The sequence below is a fragment of the Pristiophorus japonicus genome, chromosome 12 (genome assembly GCF_044704955.1).
Source record: "Pristiophorus japonicus isolate sPriJap1 chromosome 12, sPriJap1.hap1, whole genome shotgun sequence".
In the NCBI taxonomy this organism is placed as follows: domain Eukaryota; kingdom Metazoa; phylum Chordata; class Chondrichthyes; family Pristiophoridae; genus Pristiophorus; species Pristiophorus japonicus.
In genome coordinates, this window is record NC_091988.1 from 130069420 (window position 1) to 130091026 (window position 21607).

Consider the following 21607-nt stretch of genomic DNA (forward strand, 5'->3'; position numbering starts at 1 on the left):
TTGCTGTAATGCTTTTGTGTACTGCTTTCATCGAACTTCCTTGATGGGACAAGGAAACGTTTATTTCTTTGTAGCCATTTATTATCCATTGAGTTAGTACCAATAATTAATAATGTGTCATTGCGTCCAATCCCACCCATCCTGCCTAAATTATTATCTGCCTAGCGAGTGGCTCACTCCTGAGGCCAATCTCCTTCCTCCCCACCCTGAGAAGGCACTGACTTGTTGGACTTTGGCTCCATGGGCACCAGCTGTCCTCCAGTTCCTCACCATTTCTCACGTGTGGCACCTCGGGTGCTGATTGTCAGCTGTCTATTTACCAAGGGGATATTCTCGGTCAGCCCTGGCCTGGGGCAGATGGGCATAATTGAGCTCGATCCTGTCCTTCCCACGACGTCCACACATGTACTTTGCAGTAGCTGTTCATCGTCCGTCCCAGTGCTGACTAAATCATCCTCCTTATGTTCCCACCTGCGACAGTCTGGCCCAAGCATTGATTGGGGCAAGTCACTGGCACTCGATTTCTTTACTGAGCAGTTTTATGTTATTCCGGTCTGAGTAAGATTACAAGTTGAAACATAACCGAAGTCTTCAGCTTTTATACACTTGTCAACGGTCGAAAGGCTTTTTTTTAATCCAAATTGCCAAAATGCTAAGAGTTATTTTCTTTTGAGTTAACTTGCTCCATTTGAGGTCTCCATTGTAGCCCAGCCGGCCTCGACTTGTGCTATGATGCATTTCAAGACCCAAATCCATTCGTAGACCTCCTGCGCCATTTGGGTTTGAAGGATTGACTTGAATGCCAGTAAAAGGCCTGATCTTCATGGCTTCCAAGTGTGCACCATCATTGGATGCCCTGCATTGGATGAATTATAGCACAGAAACAGGCAAGTTGATCCAACTGGTGTATACGCCACACGAACCTCATCCCACCATCATCTCATTCTATCAACATAACTTTTTATTCCTTTCTCCCTCATGTCCTTATCTAGCTTCGCCATCTATGCTATTCGCCTCAACTATTCCATCTTCATTAGATTTCAGCCTATAACTCACTCCCAGGTATTCATTATTCTATATATAAAACATCCAAACCCCTCGATTAGACTCCCAACTATAAAATATTTAATGGGTTCCTCCACTCGTGAGTAGGTTTCTCCATTCGTGAGTAGGTTACTGTTCTATTCCGACTATCCATCGTTCCCATACATTCGTTTTACAGAGCAGTTTTCCTATTTCCCTCAGCTTAAAAGCTTTACACACTGTTTTGAATGAATCATAGTCTCCTTGGTAACACACGATTGGCCTGCTGTTCAAAACATTCTATAAGAAGATTAGTTCCAAACCAACTGAGTTTGATTCCGTGCACTACTTTCGAAGGTTCAAGGGACTTGGTTAAAAGGCCATCCAGCTCCACGTGGGTAGGGTGACCTCTGTCTTCTAGGTTCTAGCCTGACATTTGAGGTTGACTAATTACTAAGGATAGAGAATTACATTTTTGGATTTAAAATACTTTGGAAGGAGTTGCCAATCAAGGGTCACGCGTGCGCGTGATTGACAGTGAAACTGGCCAATTGTCTTGAGTTGTGCAGCCTGAGATGTGGGTGTCGCGAGCAAGGCCAGCATTTATTGCCCATCCCTAATTGCCCTTGAGAAGGTGGTAGTGAGCCGCCGCCTTGAACCACTGCAGTCCATGTGGTGAAGGTACTTCCACAGTGCTGTTAGGGAGGGAGTTCCAGGATTTTTGTTCCAGTAAAGGCAATATATTTCCAAGTCAGGATGGTGTGTGAGTTGGAGGGGAACTTGCTGGTGTTCCCATGTGCCTGCTGCCCTTGTCCTTCTAGGTGGTAGAGGTCGTGGGTTTGGGAGGTGCTGCCGAAGAAGCCTTGGCGAGTTGCTGCAGTGCATCTTGTAGATGGTACGTATTGCAGCCACGGTGCGCCGGTGGTGGAGGGAGTGAATGTTTAAGGTGGTGGATGGGGGGGCCAATCAAGCGGGCTGCTTTGTCCTGGATGGTGTCGAACTTCGAGTGTTGTTATAGATGCATTCATCCAGACAAGTGGAAAGTATTCCATCACATTCCTGACTTGTGCCTTGTAGATGGTGGAAAGGCTTTGGGGAGTCTGGAGGTGAGACATTTGCCACAGAATACCCAGCCTCTGACCTGCTCTTGTAGCCACAGTATTTGTGGTTGGTCCAATTAAGTTTCTGGTCAATGGTGACCCCCAGGATGTTGATGGTGGGGGATCCGGCGATTGTAATGCCATTGAATGTTAAGGGGCAGTGGTTAAACTCTCGCTTGTTGGAGATAGTCATTACCCGGCACTTGTGTGACGTGAATATTACTTGGCACTTATCAGCCCAAGCCTGAATGTCGTCAAGATCTTGTTGCATGCGGGCATGGACTGCTCCATTATCTGAGGAGTTGCGAATAAAACTGAACACTGTGCAATTATCAGCGAACATTCCTACTTCTGACCTTATGATGGAGGGAAGGTCATTGATGAAGCAGCTGAAGATGGCTAGGCCTAGGACACTGTCCTGAGGAACTCCTGCAGTGATGTCCTGGGGCAGGGATGATTGATAAGTAGTGTTTGATAGCATTGTCGATGACGCCTTCCCTCACTTTGCTGATGATTGAGAGTAGATTAATGGGGCGGTAACTGGCCAGATGGATATGTCCTACTTTTTGTGGACAGGACAGACCTGGGCAGTTTTCCACATTGTTGGGTAGATGCCAGTGTTGTAGCTGTACTGAAACAACTTGGCTAGAGGAGCGGCTAGTTCTGGAGCACAAGTCTTCAGCACGACAGCTGGGATGCAGCCTTTGCTGTATCCAGTGAGCTCAGCCATTTCGTGATCACATGGAGTGAATCGAATTGGCTGGAGACTGGCTTCTGGCTGAAGATGGTTGCAAATACTTCAGTCTTGGTTTTTGCATTTACGTGCTGGGCTCTGCCATCATTGAGGATGGGAATATTAATGGAGCCTTCTCCCATGAGTTATTTAATTGTTGTCCACCACCATTCATGACTGGATGTGATAGAACTGCAGAGCTTTGATCTGATCCGTTGATTTGAGATCGTTTGGCTCTGCCTATAGCATGTGACTTCCGCTGTTTAGCATGCATGTAATCCTGTGTTGCAGCTTCCCCAGGTTGGCACCTTATTTAGTATGCCTGGTGCTGCTCCTGGCATGCTCTTCTGCACTTCTCATTCAACCAGGAATGGTAATGGTAGAAAGAGGGATATGCAGTCATGAAGTTACAAATTGTGGTGGAGTACAATGCTGCTGCTGCTGATGGCCCACAGTGCCTCATGGATGCCCAGTTTTGAGCTGCTAGATCTGTTCTGAATCTCTCATTTAGCATGATGGTAGTGCCACAAACACAATGGAGGGTGTTCTCAGTGTGAAGACGGGACTTTGTTTCCACAAGGACTGTGCGGTTGTCACTGCTACCAATGTTGTCATGGACAGGTGCATCTGCGACAGGTAGATTGGTGAGAATGAGGTCAAGTGTTGTGTTGGTTCTCTCACCAGCTGCTGTAGATCCAGTCTGGCAGCTATATCCTTCAGGACTCAGCCAGTAGTGGTGCTACTGAGCCACACTTGATGATGGACATTGAAGTCCCCCACCCAGAGTACATTCTGTGACCTTGCTACTCTCGGTGCTTCTTCCAAGTGGTGTTCAACATGGAGGAGTACTGATTCATCAGCTGAGAGAGGGCGGTAGGTGGTAATCAGCAGGAGGTTTCCTTGCCCAGGCTTGACCTGAAGCCAGGAGACTTCATGGGGTCCAGAGTCAATGTTGAGGACTCCCAGGGCCACTCTATCCCAACTATGTGCCACTCTGCTGGATCTGTACTGCCGGAGGGTGGTGGAGGAGTCTGGGACATTGGCTGAAAGGTATGATTCAATGAATATGACTGTCTGGCTGTTGCTTGACTAGTCTGTGGGACAGCTCTCCCAATTGTGGCACGAGTCCCCAGATGTTGGTGAGGAGGACTTTACAGGGTTGATTGAGCTGGGTATGCTGTTGTCGTGTCCGAAGCCGGTGCCAAGAGTATATTGTTTTCTGTGGCGGTTTATGGCTCGCTCGGTCATTTCAGAGGACGGTTATGAGTGAACCACATTGCTGTGGGTTTGGAGTCACATATAGGCCAGATTGGGAAAGGACGGCAGGTTTCCTTCCCTGAAGGGCATTAGTGAACCCATTAGTGATTACGGTTTTTACGACAATCTGATAGTTTCATGGTCACCATCGCTGATACTAGCGGTATCAACTTTTTATTCCATATTTATTTAATTAACTGCAATGGTGGGATTGAACTTTCGTGTCTGGATTGCCAGTCCAGCAACAATGCCACTACGCTAACTAATTATTGGCTATCTCAATGAATGCCTGGACACTAAATGCAGAGCAATTATAGTTTGAAGTTATTCCATTCATAAGTTTCCATGGTTGGTTCTGATTTATGAATAAGGAGCAAGCTGCTTGTACCTGGTAGTTTAAATTCCCTCTCTGAAATGCCATTTTTCTTTTTGCTCCCAGGATTCCATCTCTGGAGTTGCGGAATCCTTGCTGGAGGCACTTGTCCACGTGACCAATCTCCATGTTTTTTGCATTGTTTCTTAGTGTGTGGGTGTCACTGGCGAGGCCGGCATTTACTGCCCAGCTCTCGTTGACCTGTGGAGCAGAGTGGCTTGCTGGGCCACTTCAGAGACCCGCTGGTGTGGGAATAGAGTCTCCTATCGGCTAGACCGTGTAAATATGTCGACTATGTCCTGGAGTTCAGCCTCCGTATGTGCGCAGACGCAGGCGTCGTCCACATACTGTAGCTCGACGACAGAGGGTAGGGTGGTCTTGGACCTGGCCTGGAGACGGCGAAGGTTGAACAGGTTCCCACCGGTTCTGTAGTTCAGTTCCAATCCAGCGGGGAGCTTGTCGACTGAGATGGACCATGGCAGCAAGGAAGATTGAGAAGAGTGTTGGGGCGATGACACAGCCCTGCTTGACCCCGGTCCGGACGTGGATTGAGTCTGTGATAGATCCGTTAGTAAGGATCACGGCCTGCATGTCGTCGTGGAGCAGGCGGGGGATGGTGACGAACTTTTGGGGCCATCCGAAACTGAGGAGGATGCTCCATAGACCCTCGCGGTTGACAGTATCAAAAGCCTTTGTAAGGTCGAAGAAGGCCATGTATAAGGACTGGTGCTGTTCCCTGCATTTTTCCTGCAGCTTTTACGCTGCAAAAATCATGTATGTTGTGCCCCATAGGACACCTGGGAGTCCCTGGCCAAAGACCGCCCTAAGTGGAGGAAGTGGATCCGGGAGGGCACTGAGCACTTCGAGTCTCGTCGCCAAGAGCATACAGAAATCAAGCTCAGGCAGCGGAAAGAGCGTGCGGCAAACCAGTCCCATCCATCCCTTCCCTCAACGACTATTTTGTCCCACCTGTGACAGAGACTGTGGTTCTCACATTGGACTGTACAGCCACCTAAGAACTCATGTTAAGAGTGGAAGCAAGTCTTCCTTGATTCCAAGGGACTGCCTATGATGATGAGACTGTAAGGACAGCAGGTTTCCTTTCAATAAGTGAACCAGTTGGGTTTTTACGACACACCCGACAGCTTCACATTCACTTTTACTGATGCCAGCATTTTATTTTCAGGTTTTAAAAAAAGAAACGATGTTCAAATAGCCGTTGTGGCATTTGAACTCGCGCTCTCTGGATTTATTAGTCCAGGCCTCTGGATTAACAATCCAGTAACACAACCATTACACCATAGTTGTTTAAGCCTAGTCAATGCTGGACAGCAGGCTTTTTGAGTGTGCCTGCTCTCACTTGATGGCCTCTCTCATGACCCTATTGAATGGGGAGGGGCTGAATGGCCTCCTGCTGTTCCTAGGTTCCAAGGCCAGTTGTGGTCCCCTGCCCAGCAGAGATCAGCTCACTCGGCACAATGCAGTATCCAATCTGGGATCGTGCTTGCCCGCATGGTTCAGTGCCACAAGGAGCAGTGACGTGACTCACTAGGCCAGTGGTGAGGTAGGGTGGTGGGTAGAGCTATTTCTTTTCCTTCGGAATGCTGAAACTGACCTCCACAACCAAGCTACTATGCAGTAGAGACTCGATGGGTAGCATTGGGCTTTAATGAGCGCAAATTGTCTCCTCATTGTCATCAAGGGTGTGTTCTCCTCAGGCCGACATTTACCTGCCATAAGGTTAATAGATTTTGGATTGTTGAGCGTGAGGTGGAGCATTGCAGCGAGGTAGATCGAGAAGAGGGTTGGCGCGATGACGCAGCCCTGCTTGACCCCAGTCCGGACGTCGATTGGGTCTGTAGTGGATTCGTTGGTCAGGATCACGGCTTGCATGTCATCGTGGAGCAGGCGGAGAATGGCGACAAATTTTTGGGGGCAGCCGAAACTGAGAGGATGCTCCGTAAGTCAAAGGCGGCCATTTAAAAGGGTTGGTGCTGTTTCCTGCATTTCTCTTATGGTTGTTGCGCCGTGAAGATAGTCTCCGTTGTACCCCGTAGTGGACGGAATCCGCATTGTGACTCTGGGAGGACCTCTTCAGCCACAGAGAGAAGACAGTTGAGGAGGATTCTAGCGATAACAGTCCTGGTGGTCGACAGGGAGATTCCTCTGAAGTTGCTGCAGTCGGACTTGTCCCCTTTTTTAAAGATGGTCATGATTATGGCATCTCTGAGATCTCCAGGCATGCACTCTCCTTCCAGATGAGAGAGATGAGGTCATGCATTCATGCCAATGGTGCCTCTCCGCCATACTTTAGTGCCTCAGTGGGGATTCCATCTGCTCCTGATGCCTTGTTCTTGAGCTAACCCTCTTCTCAATCTTCCTCGCTGCAATGCTCCATCTCACGCTCAACTGGAGTGGAACTAAATTATAGAACCAGTGGGAACCTGTTCAACCTTCGTCATCTCCAGGCTAGATCCAAGACCGCCCCACCCTCTGTCATCGAACTACAGTATGCGGACGATACTTGGGTCTGCGCACATTCAGAGTCCGAACTCCAAGCCATCGTCCACATCTTCACCAAGGCATATGAAAGCGTAGGTCTTACACTAAACATCCGTAAGACAAAGGACCTCCACCAACCTGACCCCACCACACAGCACTGACTCCCGATTATCAAAATCCATGGCATAGCCTTGGACAACAGATCACTTTCCATACGCGGGAGCCTACTATTAGCAAGGGCAGATATCGACGATGAGGTCCAACACCACCTCCAGTGTGCCAGCGCAGCCTTCGGTCACCTGAGGAAGAAAGTATTCAAAGACCAGGCCCACAAATCTGGCACCAAGCTTATGGTCTACAGGGTTGTAGTGATACTCGCCCTCCTGTATGGCTCAGAGCTGTGGACCATATACAGTAGACACCTCAAGTCGCTGGAGAAATACCATCAACGATATCTCCGCAAAATCCTGCAAATCTCCTGGGAGGATAGACACCAACATCAGTGTTCTCGCTCAGGCCAACATCCCCAGCATTGAAGCACTGACCACACTCGACCAGCTCCACTGGGCGGGCCACATTGTTCGCATGCCTGACACAAGATTCCCAAAGCAAGGGCTCTACTCAGAACTCTTACACGGCAAGCGATCCCCAGGTGGGCAGAGGAAATGTTTCAAGAACACCCTCAAAGCCTCCTTGATAAAGTGCAACATCCCCACTGACACCTGGGAGTCCCTGGCCAAAGACCGCCCTAAGTGGAGGAAGTGCATCAGGGAGGGAGCTGAGCACCTTGAGTCTCGTCGCCAAGAGTATGCAGAAAACAAGCGCAGGCAGTGGAAGGAGCGTGCGGCAAACCTGCCCCACCCATCCTTTCCCTCAACGACTATCTGTCCCACCTGTGACAGAGACTGTAATTCCCGTATTGGACTGTTCAACCACCTGAGAACTCACTTTTAGAGCGAAAGCAAGTCTTCCTCGATTTCGAGTGATTGCCTATGATGATGATGATGATGATTCTGGATATGAAGTAATTTTATATATTCTGCAATAATTTAGCATTCCAGGTCCATCCCTGACCACTCTGCCCAGCTCCACCCACGCGCACACACATGGAGGGACACACTCACACCCACAGAGACACACGCGTATCTATTCACAGACACCTCTCTGAAGGTTCACACATACTTCAGCTAGAACTCTGACATTCCCAGTGAGAATTTATTTTTATTGGGACACGACTGCTGACAACGAACCGGAAATCGTTGCGCACGCGCAGTTCGTGTTTTTTGTTGTCGCCGGACCATCCAAATTGAGGATTAAAGATGTAGATACAAAAAATTCTTCAGTTTAGTTAAATTTATTAATTGTGTGAATTGTAGCATGTATTCCGTTATGAACCGCTTGTTTGTGCACTAAATTGTGCTTGGTCAGAGTGGGCAGTTTTCAGGATAGTTTATTTTGCCATCCGGGTAGTTGGATTTGTTAATATTTAACACATTACTGTTCTGACACTAGAAACGCTCAGATTCCTGTAACAGTTGTAGGGGCGATAGATTGTGAATCTCTAACATTAATAAAACTTCATTAGTGATGTGCTTCAGCACTTCTCAGATCCTGCGTCTGTTGTACATCAGAAATAGGAGCAGGAGTCGCCCATTTGGCCCCTCGAGCCTGCTCCTGTTGTGGTGAATGTTCCGTTTTAAAATTTGGGACCTGACAGTTATGTGTAGAATGCTTCTGCGCGGCTTCCGGTTCGTTGGCAGCAGTCACTCGGTTTTTATGAACTGTTGGTGCCATGCTTACTGCACAGGGACAGTGCAGAACACTCAACGTGATAAAACAGGCCCTTTAAATTAAAGAGGGACTGGCAGTGGCTGGGAGGCTCCACCCCTCACACTGCTAAGGAAACAAAGCCTGTCTCCAAGGAGATGTCAAACACAAGTTCTGATAATGATCTCCAGCCATTGCCAGGAAACAGCAAAACCTTCACCCTGCTTAAGCCCAGGCACTGAAGGACTTTTTTTTAACCAATGCAACATTTAGGAATTTATGACTTGAATTAAATGCCTTATTATCCTTTGTTTATAAATATTTATATATATATTTCTGAAGGCCAGCTAGGTATCGGCGTGTGGGGCATTGAGATCCTTTTATCAGAGGTCCTCCTTGATCGCCTTATCACCCTCCTCATGCCTCTCCAAAGGAGCTTCAGCCTGCAAGTGCGACTGGAGGACACAAAGGAGACCTTTCATATGCACAACTGTCACAGCGACACGACGATAGAGGAGATGAAGTCCACGTTGGAGCTGGTGACCGGAATACCCACCAACCTACAGAGGCTCTTCTACATGGACCAGGGTAAGGCCTTTGGTTCGCACTTCTGTCCCCCAGCCCCACCCCTCATTATCGCCCCATTGGCTTGCAGTATGTCTCGTATGGATTGCCAACTCTGGTTGGACATCTTCCAGGTGGTTTCATCACATGACCTCCAACCGCTCCGCCATTGGCCGCTCGACATGTCCATGCTCACAATTGCCCCGTCTTCCCAGCCAATTGGAAAGCGAACAGACTGGGTCGAATTTAAAAATAAAAAAGAGCCGATCACACTGCTGGGTGTGTACTATAGACCCCCAAACAATGGGATGGAGATAGAGAGCAAATATGTAGGCAAATTGCTGTGAAGTCCAAAAACCATAGGGTAGTAATAGTAGGGGATTTTAACTATCCAAATATTGATTGGGACAAATATAGTGTGAAGAGTATAGAGGGTCCGGAATTCTTGAAATGCATTCAAGAGAACTTTTTTGTCAGTATGTAGCAAGCCCAATATGACCGGGAGCAGTCTTGGATTTAGTTTTGGGGAATGAAGCTGGGCCGGTTGAAGGGGTATTAGTGAGAGAGTACTTGGGTACCAGTGACCATAATTCAGTCAGATTCAAGTTGGTTATGGATAAGGACAAGGATAGGCCTGGAATAAAAGTTGCGAATTGGGGAAAAGCTAACTTTGCTAAGTTAAGGAGTGATTTGGCCACAGTGGACTGGAAACAGCTACTTTTGGTTAAATCAGTGTCGGAACAGTGGGAGGCATTCAAGGAGGAGACCCGGAAGGCTCAGGCCAAACATGTGCCCTTGAAGAAAAAGGCTGGGAAAAATAATTCTAGATCCCTCTTGATGTCTAGGGACCGACAGGGGAGGATTAAGAAAAAAAGGGGCGCATATGTCATATACCAATGGCTAAATATTACAGAATCTTTAGAGGAATATAGACAGTTAAGAGGCAAAATTACAAAGGATATTAGGAATGCTAAGAGAGAGCACGAGAAATTCTTGGCCAGTAAAATTAAGGAAAACCCAAAGATGTTCTATAAATATATTAAGAGTAAGGGTAACTAAAGAAAGAGTAGGGCCTATTAGTGACCATGAGGGAGGCGGAAGATGTTGGTAGGGTTCTTAACGAATACTTTGCATTTGTTTTCATAAGGAAAGGGGCAATGCAGACCTTGCTATCGAGGAGGAGTGTGATATTCTGGATGAAATATAGTGAGAAAGGAGGTATTAAGGGGTTTAGCAGCTTTGAAAGTCGATAAGTCCCCAGGCCCGGAAGAAATGCATCCCAGGCTGTTGAGCGAAGTAAAAGAGGAAATAGCAGAGGCCTTGACCATCATTTTTCAGTCCTCTTTGGATCTGGGCATTGTGCCGGAGGATTGGAGGACTGCTAATGTAGTACTCTTGTTTAAGAAGGTAGAAAGTGAGTCAGCCTAACCTCAGTGGTGGGAAAATTATTGGAAAAAATCCTGAAAGACAGGATAAATCTACATTTGGAAAGGCAAGGATTAATTAGGGACAGTCAGCACTGATTTGTTAAAGGAAGATCGTGTTTGACTAACCTGGTAGAATTTTTTGAGGAGGTAACCAAGAGGGTCGATGAGGATAGTGTGTACGATGTAGTGTATATTGACTTTAGCAAGGCTTTTGATAAGGTCCCACGTGGTAGACTGGTTATGAAGGTTAAAGCCCATGGGATCCAGGGCAAAGTGGCAAGTTTGATCCAAAATTGGCTTGGAGGTAGGAAGCAAAGGGTAATGATTGATGGATGTTTTTGTGACTGGAAGGATGTTTCCAGTGGGGTTCCACAGGGCTCAATACAGGGTCTCTTGCTTTTTTGTGGTATATATCAACGATTTAGATTTGAATATTAGAAGTATGGTTAAGAAGTTTGCAGACGACACTAAAATTGGCTGTGTGGTTGATAATGAAGAGGAAAGTCATGGACTGCAGGAGGATATCAATCTACTGGTCAGGTGGGCAGAGCAGTGGCAAATGGAATTTAATTCAGAGGTGATGCACTTTGGGAGGGCTAATAAGGAAAGGGTATACACATTAAGCGGTAGGCAACTTAATAGTGTAGATGAACAAAGGGACCTTGGCGTGCTTGTACACAAATCCCTGAAAGTAGCAGGCCAGGGGGATAAGAAGGCATACGGAATGCTTGCCTTTATTGGCCGTGGCATAGAATATAAGAGCAGGGAGGTTATGCTTAAATTGTATAATACTTTGATTAGGCCACAACTGGAGTACTGTGTGCTGTTCTACTTGCCGTATTATAGGAAGGACGTGATTGCGCTAGAGAGGGTGCAGAGGAGATTTACTAGGATGCTGCCTGGAATGGAGAATCTTAGTTATGAGGACAGATTGGATAGGCTGGGTTCTCATTGAGGTGTACAAAATATTGAGGGGCCTGGACATAGTGGATAGTAAGGGCCTATTTCCATTGGTGGAGGGGCTATTACGAGGGGGCATCATTTTAAGGTGGTTGGTGGAAGATTTAGAGGGGATTTGAAGGGTGGGGGGTTCTTCTTTATGCAGAGGTTTGTGGGGATCTGGAACTTGCCTGGAAGAGTGGTGGATGCAGAAACCCTCACCACTTTTAAGAGATGGTTGGATGGGCACTTAAAGTGCAGTAACCTGCAGGGTTACGGACCTAGAGCTGGTAATTGGGATTAGACTGGATGACCTTTTGTTGGCCGGCGCAGATATAATGGTAAGTACTGCAGGGAATAGAATACGGCCAGTATGATCTCCTGGACTAGTTTCGATCGCCTGGATGGATCGGAGAGGAATTTTTCCAGAATTTTTCTCCCTAAATTGGCCTGGGTTTTTATCTGTTTTTTGCCTCTCCCAGGAGATCACATGGCTCCGGTTGGGGTGGAGTGTAGAATGTTTCAATATAAGGGGTGTCGCAGTTGTGTGAGGTGGACTGGTTGGGCTGGGTGCTCTTTGCCTTTCCGCCATTGTTCATAGGTTTATATGTAAACTTTAGGGCTGCTGACCGAGGGCCGTGTGGCTCTTTGTTGCCTGGCGCAGACACGATGGGCCGTAATGGCCTCCTGCGCTGTAAATTTCTATGTTTCTATGATTTCTGACTGTCGGTCGAACAGCATTTCAATCACGTCCAATATTTTTATAGCTAGTAACCAAAAGCGTTCAAATAATTTTTTATTGCCCTAATGATTTTTTGGAGCAGTGTACACTGGAAACATCCTTCCAGTTGCAAACCATCAACCATTACCCTTTGCTTCCTGCTACTGAGCCAATTTTGGATCCAACTTGCCACTTTGCGCTGGATTCCATGGGCTTTACTTTTGTGACCAGTCTGCCATGTGGGACCTTATCAAAACTTTGCTAACATCCATATACACTATAATCATATGCTTTGCCTTCATCAACCCTCCAGATTACCTCCTCGAAAAATTCAATCAAGTTAATCAGACACGACCTTCCATTAACAAATCCACGCTGACTGTTCTTGATTGATCTGTGGTGTCTTTCTAAGTGAAGAATTATCCTGTCCTTCAGGATTTTGTCCAATAATTTTCACACCACCGAGGTTAGGCTGACTGGCCTGTAATTACTCGGTCTATCCCTTTCTCCCTTCTTAAACAAAAGTACCACATTAGCAGTCTTCCAGTCCTCTGGCACCACACCTGAAACTACTGCATTGTGCGAGGTGTATTAGTGCATGAGGCTAAAATGGTGTTACAATAGCTGCACCTGTGGCCAGTCAGTGATTTCTATTGGACAGCAGGGATGGAGCCACACTTTCCGCATGGCTGACTGGATAGGGACTGAGAGCTGGCACCATGGCTGAATCCTGTTCCCACAGACAGCAAATGAGTCAGATCACCAGTTATTCTACTCTCAGTTAAGGGATACACATTGGCCCAGGACACACTGGGAACTGCATTCCCCAGGTCAGAGTGTGCCCTGGGCTTCCAGGTCCACCTGCGTAGGTGAACTGGGGCACAGCTTAACATCTCATCTGAAAGACGACGCCTCCGAATCCATCATTCCACAGCACTGCCAGAATTGTCAGTCGAGGTTACGGTCCACAGTGACGTTGTTGAGCCAAGCTGACACTTATGTTCGGTGTTTGAATGTTTTGTGTTGTGTGTTGCTTTCAGTGTGATCACAGAGTGGTAATGGTAACAGGGGTGTGTGTGTTTCACAGGGGAACTGCCCGACAATGCCACCCTGCAATTCTACGGAGTCATCAAAAATGCAACAATTAATATGAAAACCTGGTCTCAAGATGGCTGGACGAGGCTGCTGCATGCTGCTGCACTTGGTAACATTGAGGAGGTATCACTGCCTAATACTGGTCAATAGCGAATGCAACTGTCCCATCAAACACTCCCAGGGCAAGTACAGCACAGGGTTAGATACAGAGTAAAGCTCCCTCTACACTGTCCCATCAAACACATCCAGAACAGGTACAACACGATTAGATACAGACTAAAGCTCCCTCAACATTGTCTCATCAAACACTCCCAGGGCAGATACAGCAAGGGTTAGTAGATACAGAGTATAGCTCTGTCTACATTGTCCCATCAAACACTTCTAGGGCAGATACCACATGGGTTAGAAACAAAGTAATACTTCCTCTATTCAAGGAAGGAGCGAGGGAGACAACGGGGATCTACAGGCCATTTAGCCTGACATCAGTTGTTGGGAAAATGCTCGAATCCATTATTAAGGAAGAGGTATCAGGGCACTTAGAAAATCATCATATGATTAGGCAGAGTCAATATGGTTTAATGAAAGGGAAATTGTGTTTAACAAACTTATTAGAGTTTTTTGAGAATGCAGCAAGCAGGGTAGATAAAGGGGAACAAGTGGATGTGGTATATTTGGATTTTCAAAAGGCATTCGATAAGCTGCCATATAAAAGGTTGTTAGCAAGATAAGGGTTCAGGGGGTTGGGGGTCATATATTAACATGGATAGAGGATTGGGTAACAGACAGAAAACAATAGGAATCAATGGGTCATTTTCCGGTTGGTAGGCTGCAACTAGTGGGGTGCTGCAAAGATCAGTGGGCCTCAGCTATTCACAATTTATATTGATGACTTAGATGAAGGGACCGAGTGTAATCTATCCAATTGTTGACAATACAAAGCTCGGTGGAAAAGTGAGCTGTGAGGCCGACACAAAGAGCCTACAAAGGGATATAGACATGTTAAGTGAGTGGGAATAAGGTGGCAGATGGAGTATAATGTGGGTAAATATGAGGTTATTCACTTTGGTAGAGAGAATAGTAAAACAGAATATTTTTCAAATGATAAACTATTAAATGTTGGTGTTCAGAGAAATTTGGGTGTCCTTGTACTGGAAACCCAGAGAGTTAGCATGCAGATACAGCAAGTAATTAGGAAGGCAAATGACTTTTTGGCCTTTTTGCAAGGGTGGTTGGAGTACAAGAGTAAGGAAGTCTTGCTACAGTTGTACAGATCCTTAGTGAGACCACACCTTGAGTACTGTGCACAGTTTTGGTCTCATTATTTGAGGAAGGATATACGTGCCTTAGAGGCAGTGTAACGAAGTTCATTAGATTGATTTCTGGAATGAGAGGGTTGTCCCATGAAGAGAGACTGAATAGATTGTGCTTGTACTCTGAGGTTTAGGAAAATGAGAGGTGAAACATATACGATTCTGAGCAGGATTGACAGGGTAGATGCTGAGAGGTTGATTCCCCTGGCTAGAGTGTCTCGAACTAGGGGGCACAGTTTCAGGATAAGGGGTTGCCCATTTAAGACTGAGATGAGGAGGAATTTCTTCACTCGGAGGGTGGTGAATCTTTGAAATTCTCTCCCCCAAAGGGCTGCGGATGCAGAATCGTTGAGTATATTCAAACTGAGCTGGATTTTTGGGCCCTTGGGAAATCGAGGGATATGGAGATCGGGCAGGAAAGTGGAGTTGAGCTCGATGATCAGCCATGATCATATTGAATGGTGGAGCAGGCTCGAGGGGTCATAGGGCCTACTCCTGCTTCTATGTTCTTTTGTTCTCTACACTGTCCCATCAAACACTCCCAGGGCAGGTACAGCGGGGGTTAGATACAGAGTAAAGCTCCCTCTACACTGTCCCATCAAACACTCCCAGGGCAGGTACAGCACGGGTTAGATACAGAGTAAATCTCCCTCTATACTGTCCCATCAAATACTCCCAGGGCAGGTACAGCACCGGTTAGATACAGAGTAAAGCTCCCTCTACACTGTCCCATCAATGACTCCCAGGGCAGGTACAGCATGGGTTAGATACAGAGTAAAGCTCCCTCTACACTGTCCCATCAAACACTCCCAGGGCAGGTACAGCATGGGTCAGATACAGAGTAAAGCTCCCTCTACACTGTCCCATCAATCACCCCCAGGGCAGGTACAGCACGGGTTAGATACAAAGTAAAGCTCCCTCTACACTGTCCCATCAGACACTCCTGGCTCATTTCCCTTGCACCCTTTTCCTCTGATAGGGAGATGATATACCACTGTAAGGAGATCGGTCAGCACTGTTTCTGTCTTGATGACGACTGCAGCCCTTCAGTGACTCAGAGACCCTTCTTCCCATGGGCAGATGGCTGCCGGCATTTCACCTCGGTCACTGTGGCTGTGAATCCAGTGTTACTGCTGGGGACTGTTGTGTTCCCCGTTTGCTCCTGTACTCTCTCAAAGGCACTGCCTCAAAAGGTAGTGGTGGGGGGGGGGGGTGTGGGTTGGGTATCACCAGTGAGTCTGATCCTCACCGGTCCAAACATACCTTCTAGCGAGAGTCACTGGATGTTGGAGAGGATATGTGCACCCATCCATTGATCAATATAGCACCACTATCACCACCCACTGAGTGAACTTATTGTAACCCCAGGGAATTTGGGATCGTTGGTTTTGAACTTCACGAAGGTGGTGAATCCGTTCTGTGATCCAGACTTGGGGGCCCGTTGCCTTTTGCTGCCTCTGTTGTAAATCGCCAAACTTATTTGGCAGCACCTCCCAAATCCGAATCCTCCACCACCCAGAAGAAAGAACTTTCATTTATACAGGTGCTTGGACAAACTCAGGACGTCCCAAAGTGATCTACAGCCAATCAAGTACTTTTGGAGTGTAGTCACTGTTGTAATGTGGGAAACACGGCAGCCAATTTGCGCACAGCAAGCTCCCACAAACAGCAATGTGATAATGACCAGTTAATCTGTTTAAGTGATGTTGAGTGAGGGATAAATATTGGCCAGGATACCGTGAGTACTCCCCTGCTCTTTGAAATAGTATCATAGGAGCTTGAGGAGGCAGACGGGGCCTCAGTTTAACATCTTATTCAAAAGATGACACATGCAACAGTGCGACGTTCCCTCAGTACTGCATTGGAGTGTCAGCCTCAATTTTGTGCTCAAGTATCAGAAGTGATCTTGAACTCACAACTTTAAAGGGCAGCAGTTACAAGGGAACACTTCACCTCCAAGTTCCCTTCCGAGTCACACACCATCCCAACTTGGAGCAATATTGCCGTTCCTTTACTGTTGCTTGGTCAAAATCTTCCCTACCTAACACCACTGTCAGAGTACCTTCAGCACACTGACTGTTGCGGTTCAAGAGGAAGGCCCACTATCACCTTATCGAGGGCAACCAGGGGATGGGCAATCAACGTTGGCTTTGCCAGCAACGCCCATATTCCAAGAATGAATATAAAAAGGGAGTGAATGGGCCCTGATTTTGTTGACCGAGTTTGTTGACTTGCAGTTACTGGCTGTAGGCGTTACCATGGACAGCGACTATTCCACTCCAAATTCGAGGCGAATGGATGCCGTTGAGAGGGTGGCCTGGATTGCAGAACGTGCTGCTGTCGCACTCTTCATCGCCTCTCACAGGGGTCACATCAATGCTGTAAAATTTCTGCTGAGGAACGGTAAGAATTCAATAAACGGTGAGTGGTTCAATGCAGTGAAATGTTTTCTCATCCCCAGGAGGCCAAATGGTGAGAGGAAAGATGCCAGCACTTGGAAAAGGAACATTCTTCTGCTTTTTGTACTCATTGCCCGCATTCCCTGAGCAGAGTAAAGCTTTCACTACAGTGCTGTGTCGAGCACACTCAGGCCAGCCAGGGACAGCAACGTTAAATACAGAATAAAGTTCCCTCTACAGTGTAGAGTCTACACTGTTCCATCAAACACTCTCAGATCAGGTAGCATCTGAGAACCCCATTCAGAGATGGACAGTGGCAGACCCTGACCCCATCACCCAGGCATGGACAATGGGAGACCCGGGCCAGGGATGGACAGTGTGAGACCCTGATCCAGGGCCCAGGAATGGACAGTGGGGGACCCGGGCCCAGGGATGGATAGTGGGAGACCCTAACTCGGGGCCCAGGGATGGACAGTGTGAGACCCTGTCTCAGGGCCCAGGGATGAACAGTGTGAGACCCTGACTCAGGGCCCAGGGATGGACAGAGGGAGACCCAGGGCCCAGGGATGGACAGTGTGAGACCCTGACTCAGAGCCCAGGAATGGACAGTGTGAGACCCTGACTCAGGGCCCAGAGATGGACAGAGGGAGACCCAGGGCCCAGGGATGGACAGTGGCAGACCCTGACCCAGGGATGGACAGAGGGAGGCCCAAGGATGGACAGTGGAAGACCCTGACCCAGGGCCTAGGGATGGACACAGGGAGGCCCAGGGATGGACAGTGGAAGACCCTGACCCAGGGCCCAGGGATGGACAGAGGGAGGCCCAGGGATGGACGGTGGGAGTCCCTGACCCCATCAGCCAGGGATGGACAGTGGGAGCCCTGACCCAGGGCCCAGGGATGGACAGAGGGAGGCCCAGGGATGGACAGTGGGAGTTCCTGACCCCATCACCCAGGGATGGACAGTGGGAGTCCCTGACCCAGGGCCCAGGGATGGACAGTTTACCTTTTTAACCATTTTTTCAAAATTGTTAAATAACTACAAATGTGAATGTAGTGAGTTATTCACAGGACCGTCAGCCTATGCTCAATGAACAGTGTGTTTGGGGTAATTTTCAAATCGCATCAGTGCCATCTGTCGCTCGTTTTATTGCAGCTTTTCTTGTATCTATTTTATCAATCTAACTATTCTTGGTTGTTCCTCCTAATGAGATCAATAGATTTTTGTTGGTTAAGAGTATCAAGGAATATGGAGCAAAGGCAGATAAATGGGGTTGAGGTGTAGATCAGCCATGATCTAACTGAATGGCGCAACAGGCTGAATTGCTGAATGGACAATTTGTGTGTCTATGTCCATGTGTTGCTCTGACCATGTGCTCCTAGGTTCCTATGTTGCTATGTCTGTTTACAGGTGCCAATCCGAGGACCAAGACGATAGAAGGGCACACTGCTCTCCACATGGCGGTGATCATGGCCAAATCTGAATGTATCAACTACCTGCTGCGTTCCGGAGCTGAGGCCGAGGGGATTGACAGTAAAGGCCGGACTTTGATGGATCTGGCTCGAATGGCGCAGCACCAGGGGAACGTCGGCATGATCTTCCAGTTCCAGTGGATGAAGCGGACGGCCGGAATGCCGCCCTTGCGCCCCCTCACCAAGTCAGATCTCTTTGCCCACCAGTGGCATGACTCCACGCAGAAGACATGGCGCACTGGCACGCACAAGAAGATCTACATGGCCACCTTGCTGAAGCCGGGTGCACCCCGGGGGCCCCAGGTCACAGCACACAAGGCCCCGCACCCGGCCCCAAAGCAGGCTGGGAAAAACCGGCCCGCTGGCTCTGCCGGCCCTGCCAGGCGGCGGGTTAGCACCAAACAGACCCGGCAATACAGCCCAGGTGCAGGCTTGGGGCCGGGCCCTGCCCAGGCGCCTACACCCCCTGCACAGCTCCAGGACGCTTGGCAGGAAAAAGATACGGACATCAAAGCCCACGGGAGCAGCAACAGTCCCCATCGGCCAACTACACCACCGTCCCTCTTAAAGGCAGGCCCGCTACCTGCTTCTGCCCACCGTCACACGCCCCCCCCCCACCCTCCTGGAACAGGCAGGAAGAAGTGATGGGGGTGGGGGAAGGGGATGAGGGGGAGGGGATGAGAAGGGGTTGAGGGGGGGAGAAAGGGATGAGGGGGAGGGGATGAGAAGGGGTTGAGGGGGGAGAAAGGGATGAGGGGGAGGGGATGAGAAGAAGGAGTTGAGGGGGGAGGGGGAGAAGGAGATGGGAGGGGGGAGAAGGGGATGAGAGAAGGAATTGAGGGGAGGGGAAGGAGATGAGCGGGAAGGGAAAGGATTGAGGCGGTGGGGGAGGGAATTGAGGGGGAGGAAAATGTGGGAGGGAGAAGTGATGTCGGGATGAGCGGGAGGGGAATGAGGAGAGGGAGGGGGATGAAGGGGAGTGGAAGGGGATAAGGGGGAATGGATGAGCAGGAAAGGAGGGGATGAGAGGGAGGGGAGTAGGGGGTGAGGGGCGGGAGACGTGCTGGGGAGAGGGGCAGCAGTGATCATCCCATGGGCCTGATGCTGAGAGCCGGTGTGAGTGAGGCCACTGTATTTATTGATGAATGACTCATTGCAGGGAGACCCACTCGGACACCTGCTCTCAGCCACTCCCTCCACCTTCTCTGCCACCAAACACAATTTGCATCATCCTAACTGTTCAATTATAGAAATAGCTGTAAAAAAACTAAAGCCCAAAACATTCCCAATCCGAATCAGACAGTTCAGTTCTTTATTCGAGACATAAAGGTCAACATTTTAAAAAAAAACCGTCTTGCCCAATGGTCTCTAATTTTTCATATTTACACTTGAAGCAGGAGGATAATTGGCCTCGTGTCTTTGGGTGGGTTCGGTCTCCCTCTCCCATCTGAACATATACCAAGATCACCGCTGATTCACCACAACTCATCGGCCAATAAGCTAGTCCCCTGGGCACCCTATACAATATTGCACCTCTAGCATACTCCCCTCGGGCACCATATAGAGTACGTACGCACCCATACACCACACACGTGTGTCGAGTATAAACCCTTCATCAGATATGATCGCCAACGTGCTCACACTGCTGTCTGACCTACTGACTGTCTCCAGCAGTCTGAGTTCCTCATTCCCAACACCTGCAGTATGTTGCATTATATGCATTGCACAAGCTGAGTTGAGAGAGAATGAACCCCCTCGCAGACCAGCAGAGGGCGGCCTGTGATAGAGAACCAGCGGCTCACCCACTTCGATTCCCGGGAACCCGTTCAGTTCATGATTCTGACTGTCCCAAGTTCAGGCAGCATTTCCTCAGCTTTTCTTTGAGTGTTTAAAAAAATATTTTCTTGTAAAACCCTATGTATGTATAGACACACACCTATAGATATTATATATACACACACACACACACACACACACTACAGACCCACACATCATCATAGGCAGTCCCTCGGAATCGAGGAAGACTTGCTTCCACTCTTTAAAAATGAGTCCTTAGGTGGCTGAACAGTCCAGTACGACAACCACAGTCCCTGTCACAGGTGGGACAGAGTCGTTGAGGGAAAGGGTGGGTGGGACAGGTTTGCCACACGCTCCTTCCGCTTCCTGCGCTTGGTTTCTGCATGCTCTTGGCGATGAGACTCGAGAAGCTCAGCGCCCTCCCGAATACACTTCCTCCACTTAGGGCGGTCTTTGGCCAGGGACTCCAGGTGTCGGTGGGGATGTTGCACTTTATCAGGGAGGCTTTGAGGGTGTCCTTGTAACATTTCCTCTGCCCACCTTTGGCTCGTTTGCCGTGATGGAGTTCAGAGTAGAGCGCTTGCTTTGGGAGTCTCATGTCTGGCATGCGAACGATGTGGCCTGCCCAACGGAGCTGATCAAGTGTGGTCAGTGCTTCGATGCTGGAGATGTTGGCCTGGTCGAGGACGCTAATGCTGGTGCGTCTGTCCTCCCAGGGGATTTGTAGGATCTTGTGGAGGCATCATTAATGCCTCTGAGCCATACAGGAGGGCGGGTATTACTACAGCCTTGTAGACCATGAGCTTGGTGGCATTTTTGTGGGCCTGCTCTTCAAACACACTTCCTCAGGTGGCCAAAGGCTGCACTAGCACACTGGAGGCGGTGTTGAATCTCGTCGTCAATGTCTGCTCTTATTGATGAGAGGCTCCCGAGGTATGGGAAATAGTCCACGTTGTCCAGGGCCGCTCCGAGGATCTTGATGACTGGGGTGGGGGGGGGGGGCAGTGCTGTGCTGCGAGGACAGGCTGGTGAAGGACCTTTGTCTTACGGATGTTTTAAATACATCGACTATGTCCTGGAGTTCAGCCTCTGTATGTGTGCAAACGCAGGCGTCGTCCGCCTACTGTA

The 21607-nt window shown here is 48.5% G+C and overlaps 1 protein-coding gene across 1 annotated transcript; it reads left to right on the forward strand.

Annotated features, from left to right (window-relative positions):
- The first annotated feature begins 9174 nt into the window (after positions 1 to 9174).
- On the forward strand, positions 9175 to 19327 carry LOC139276867 (ankyrin repeat domain-containing protein 60-like). Its single transcript, XM_070894864.1, has 4 exons — positions 9175 to 9343; positions 13494 to 13624; positions 17049 to 17214; positions 18621 to 19327. Exons 1-4 carry the CDS (start codon positions 9175 to 9177, stop codon positions 19325 to 19327), a joined length of 1173 nt encoding a protein of 390 aa, XP_070750965.1.
- Positions 19328 to 21607: the final 2280 nt, after the last annotated feature.

Excerpts from the sequence above, each read along its gene's own strand:
- LOC139276867 (XM_070894864.1), top strand. The coding sequence starts at position 9,175 with ATGCCTCTCCAAAGGAGCTTCAGCCTGCAAGTGCGACTGGAGGACACA. Across the intron at positions 9,344-13,493 it reads GCTCTTCTACATGGACCAGG|GGGAACTGCCCGACAATGCC; the intron begins GTAAGGCCTTTG and ends TGTGTTTCACAG. Across the intron at positions 13,625-17,048 it reads CACTTGGTAACATTGAGGAG|TTACTGGCTGTAGGCGTTAC; the intron begins GTATCACTGCCT and ends GTTGACTTGCAG.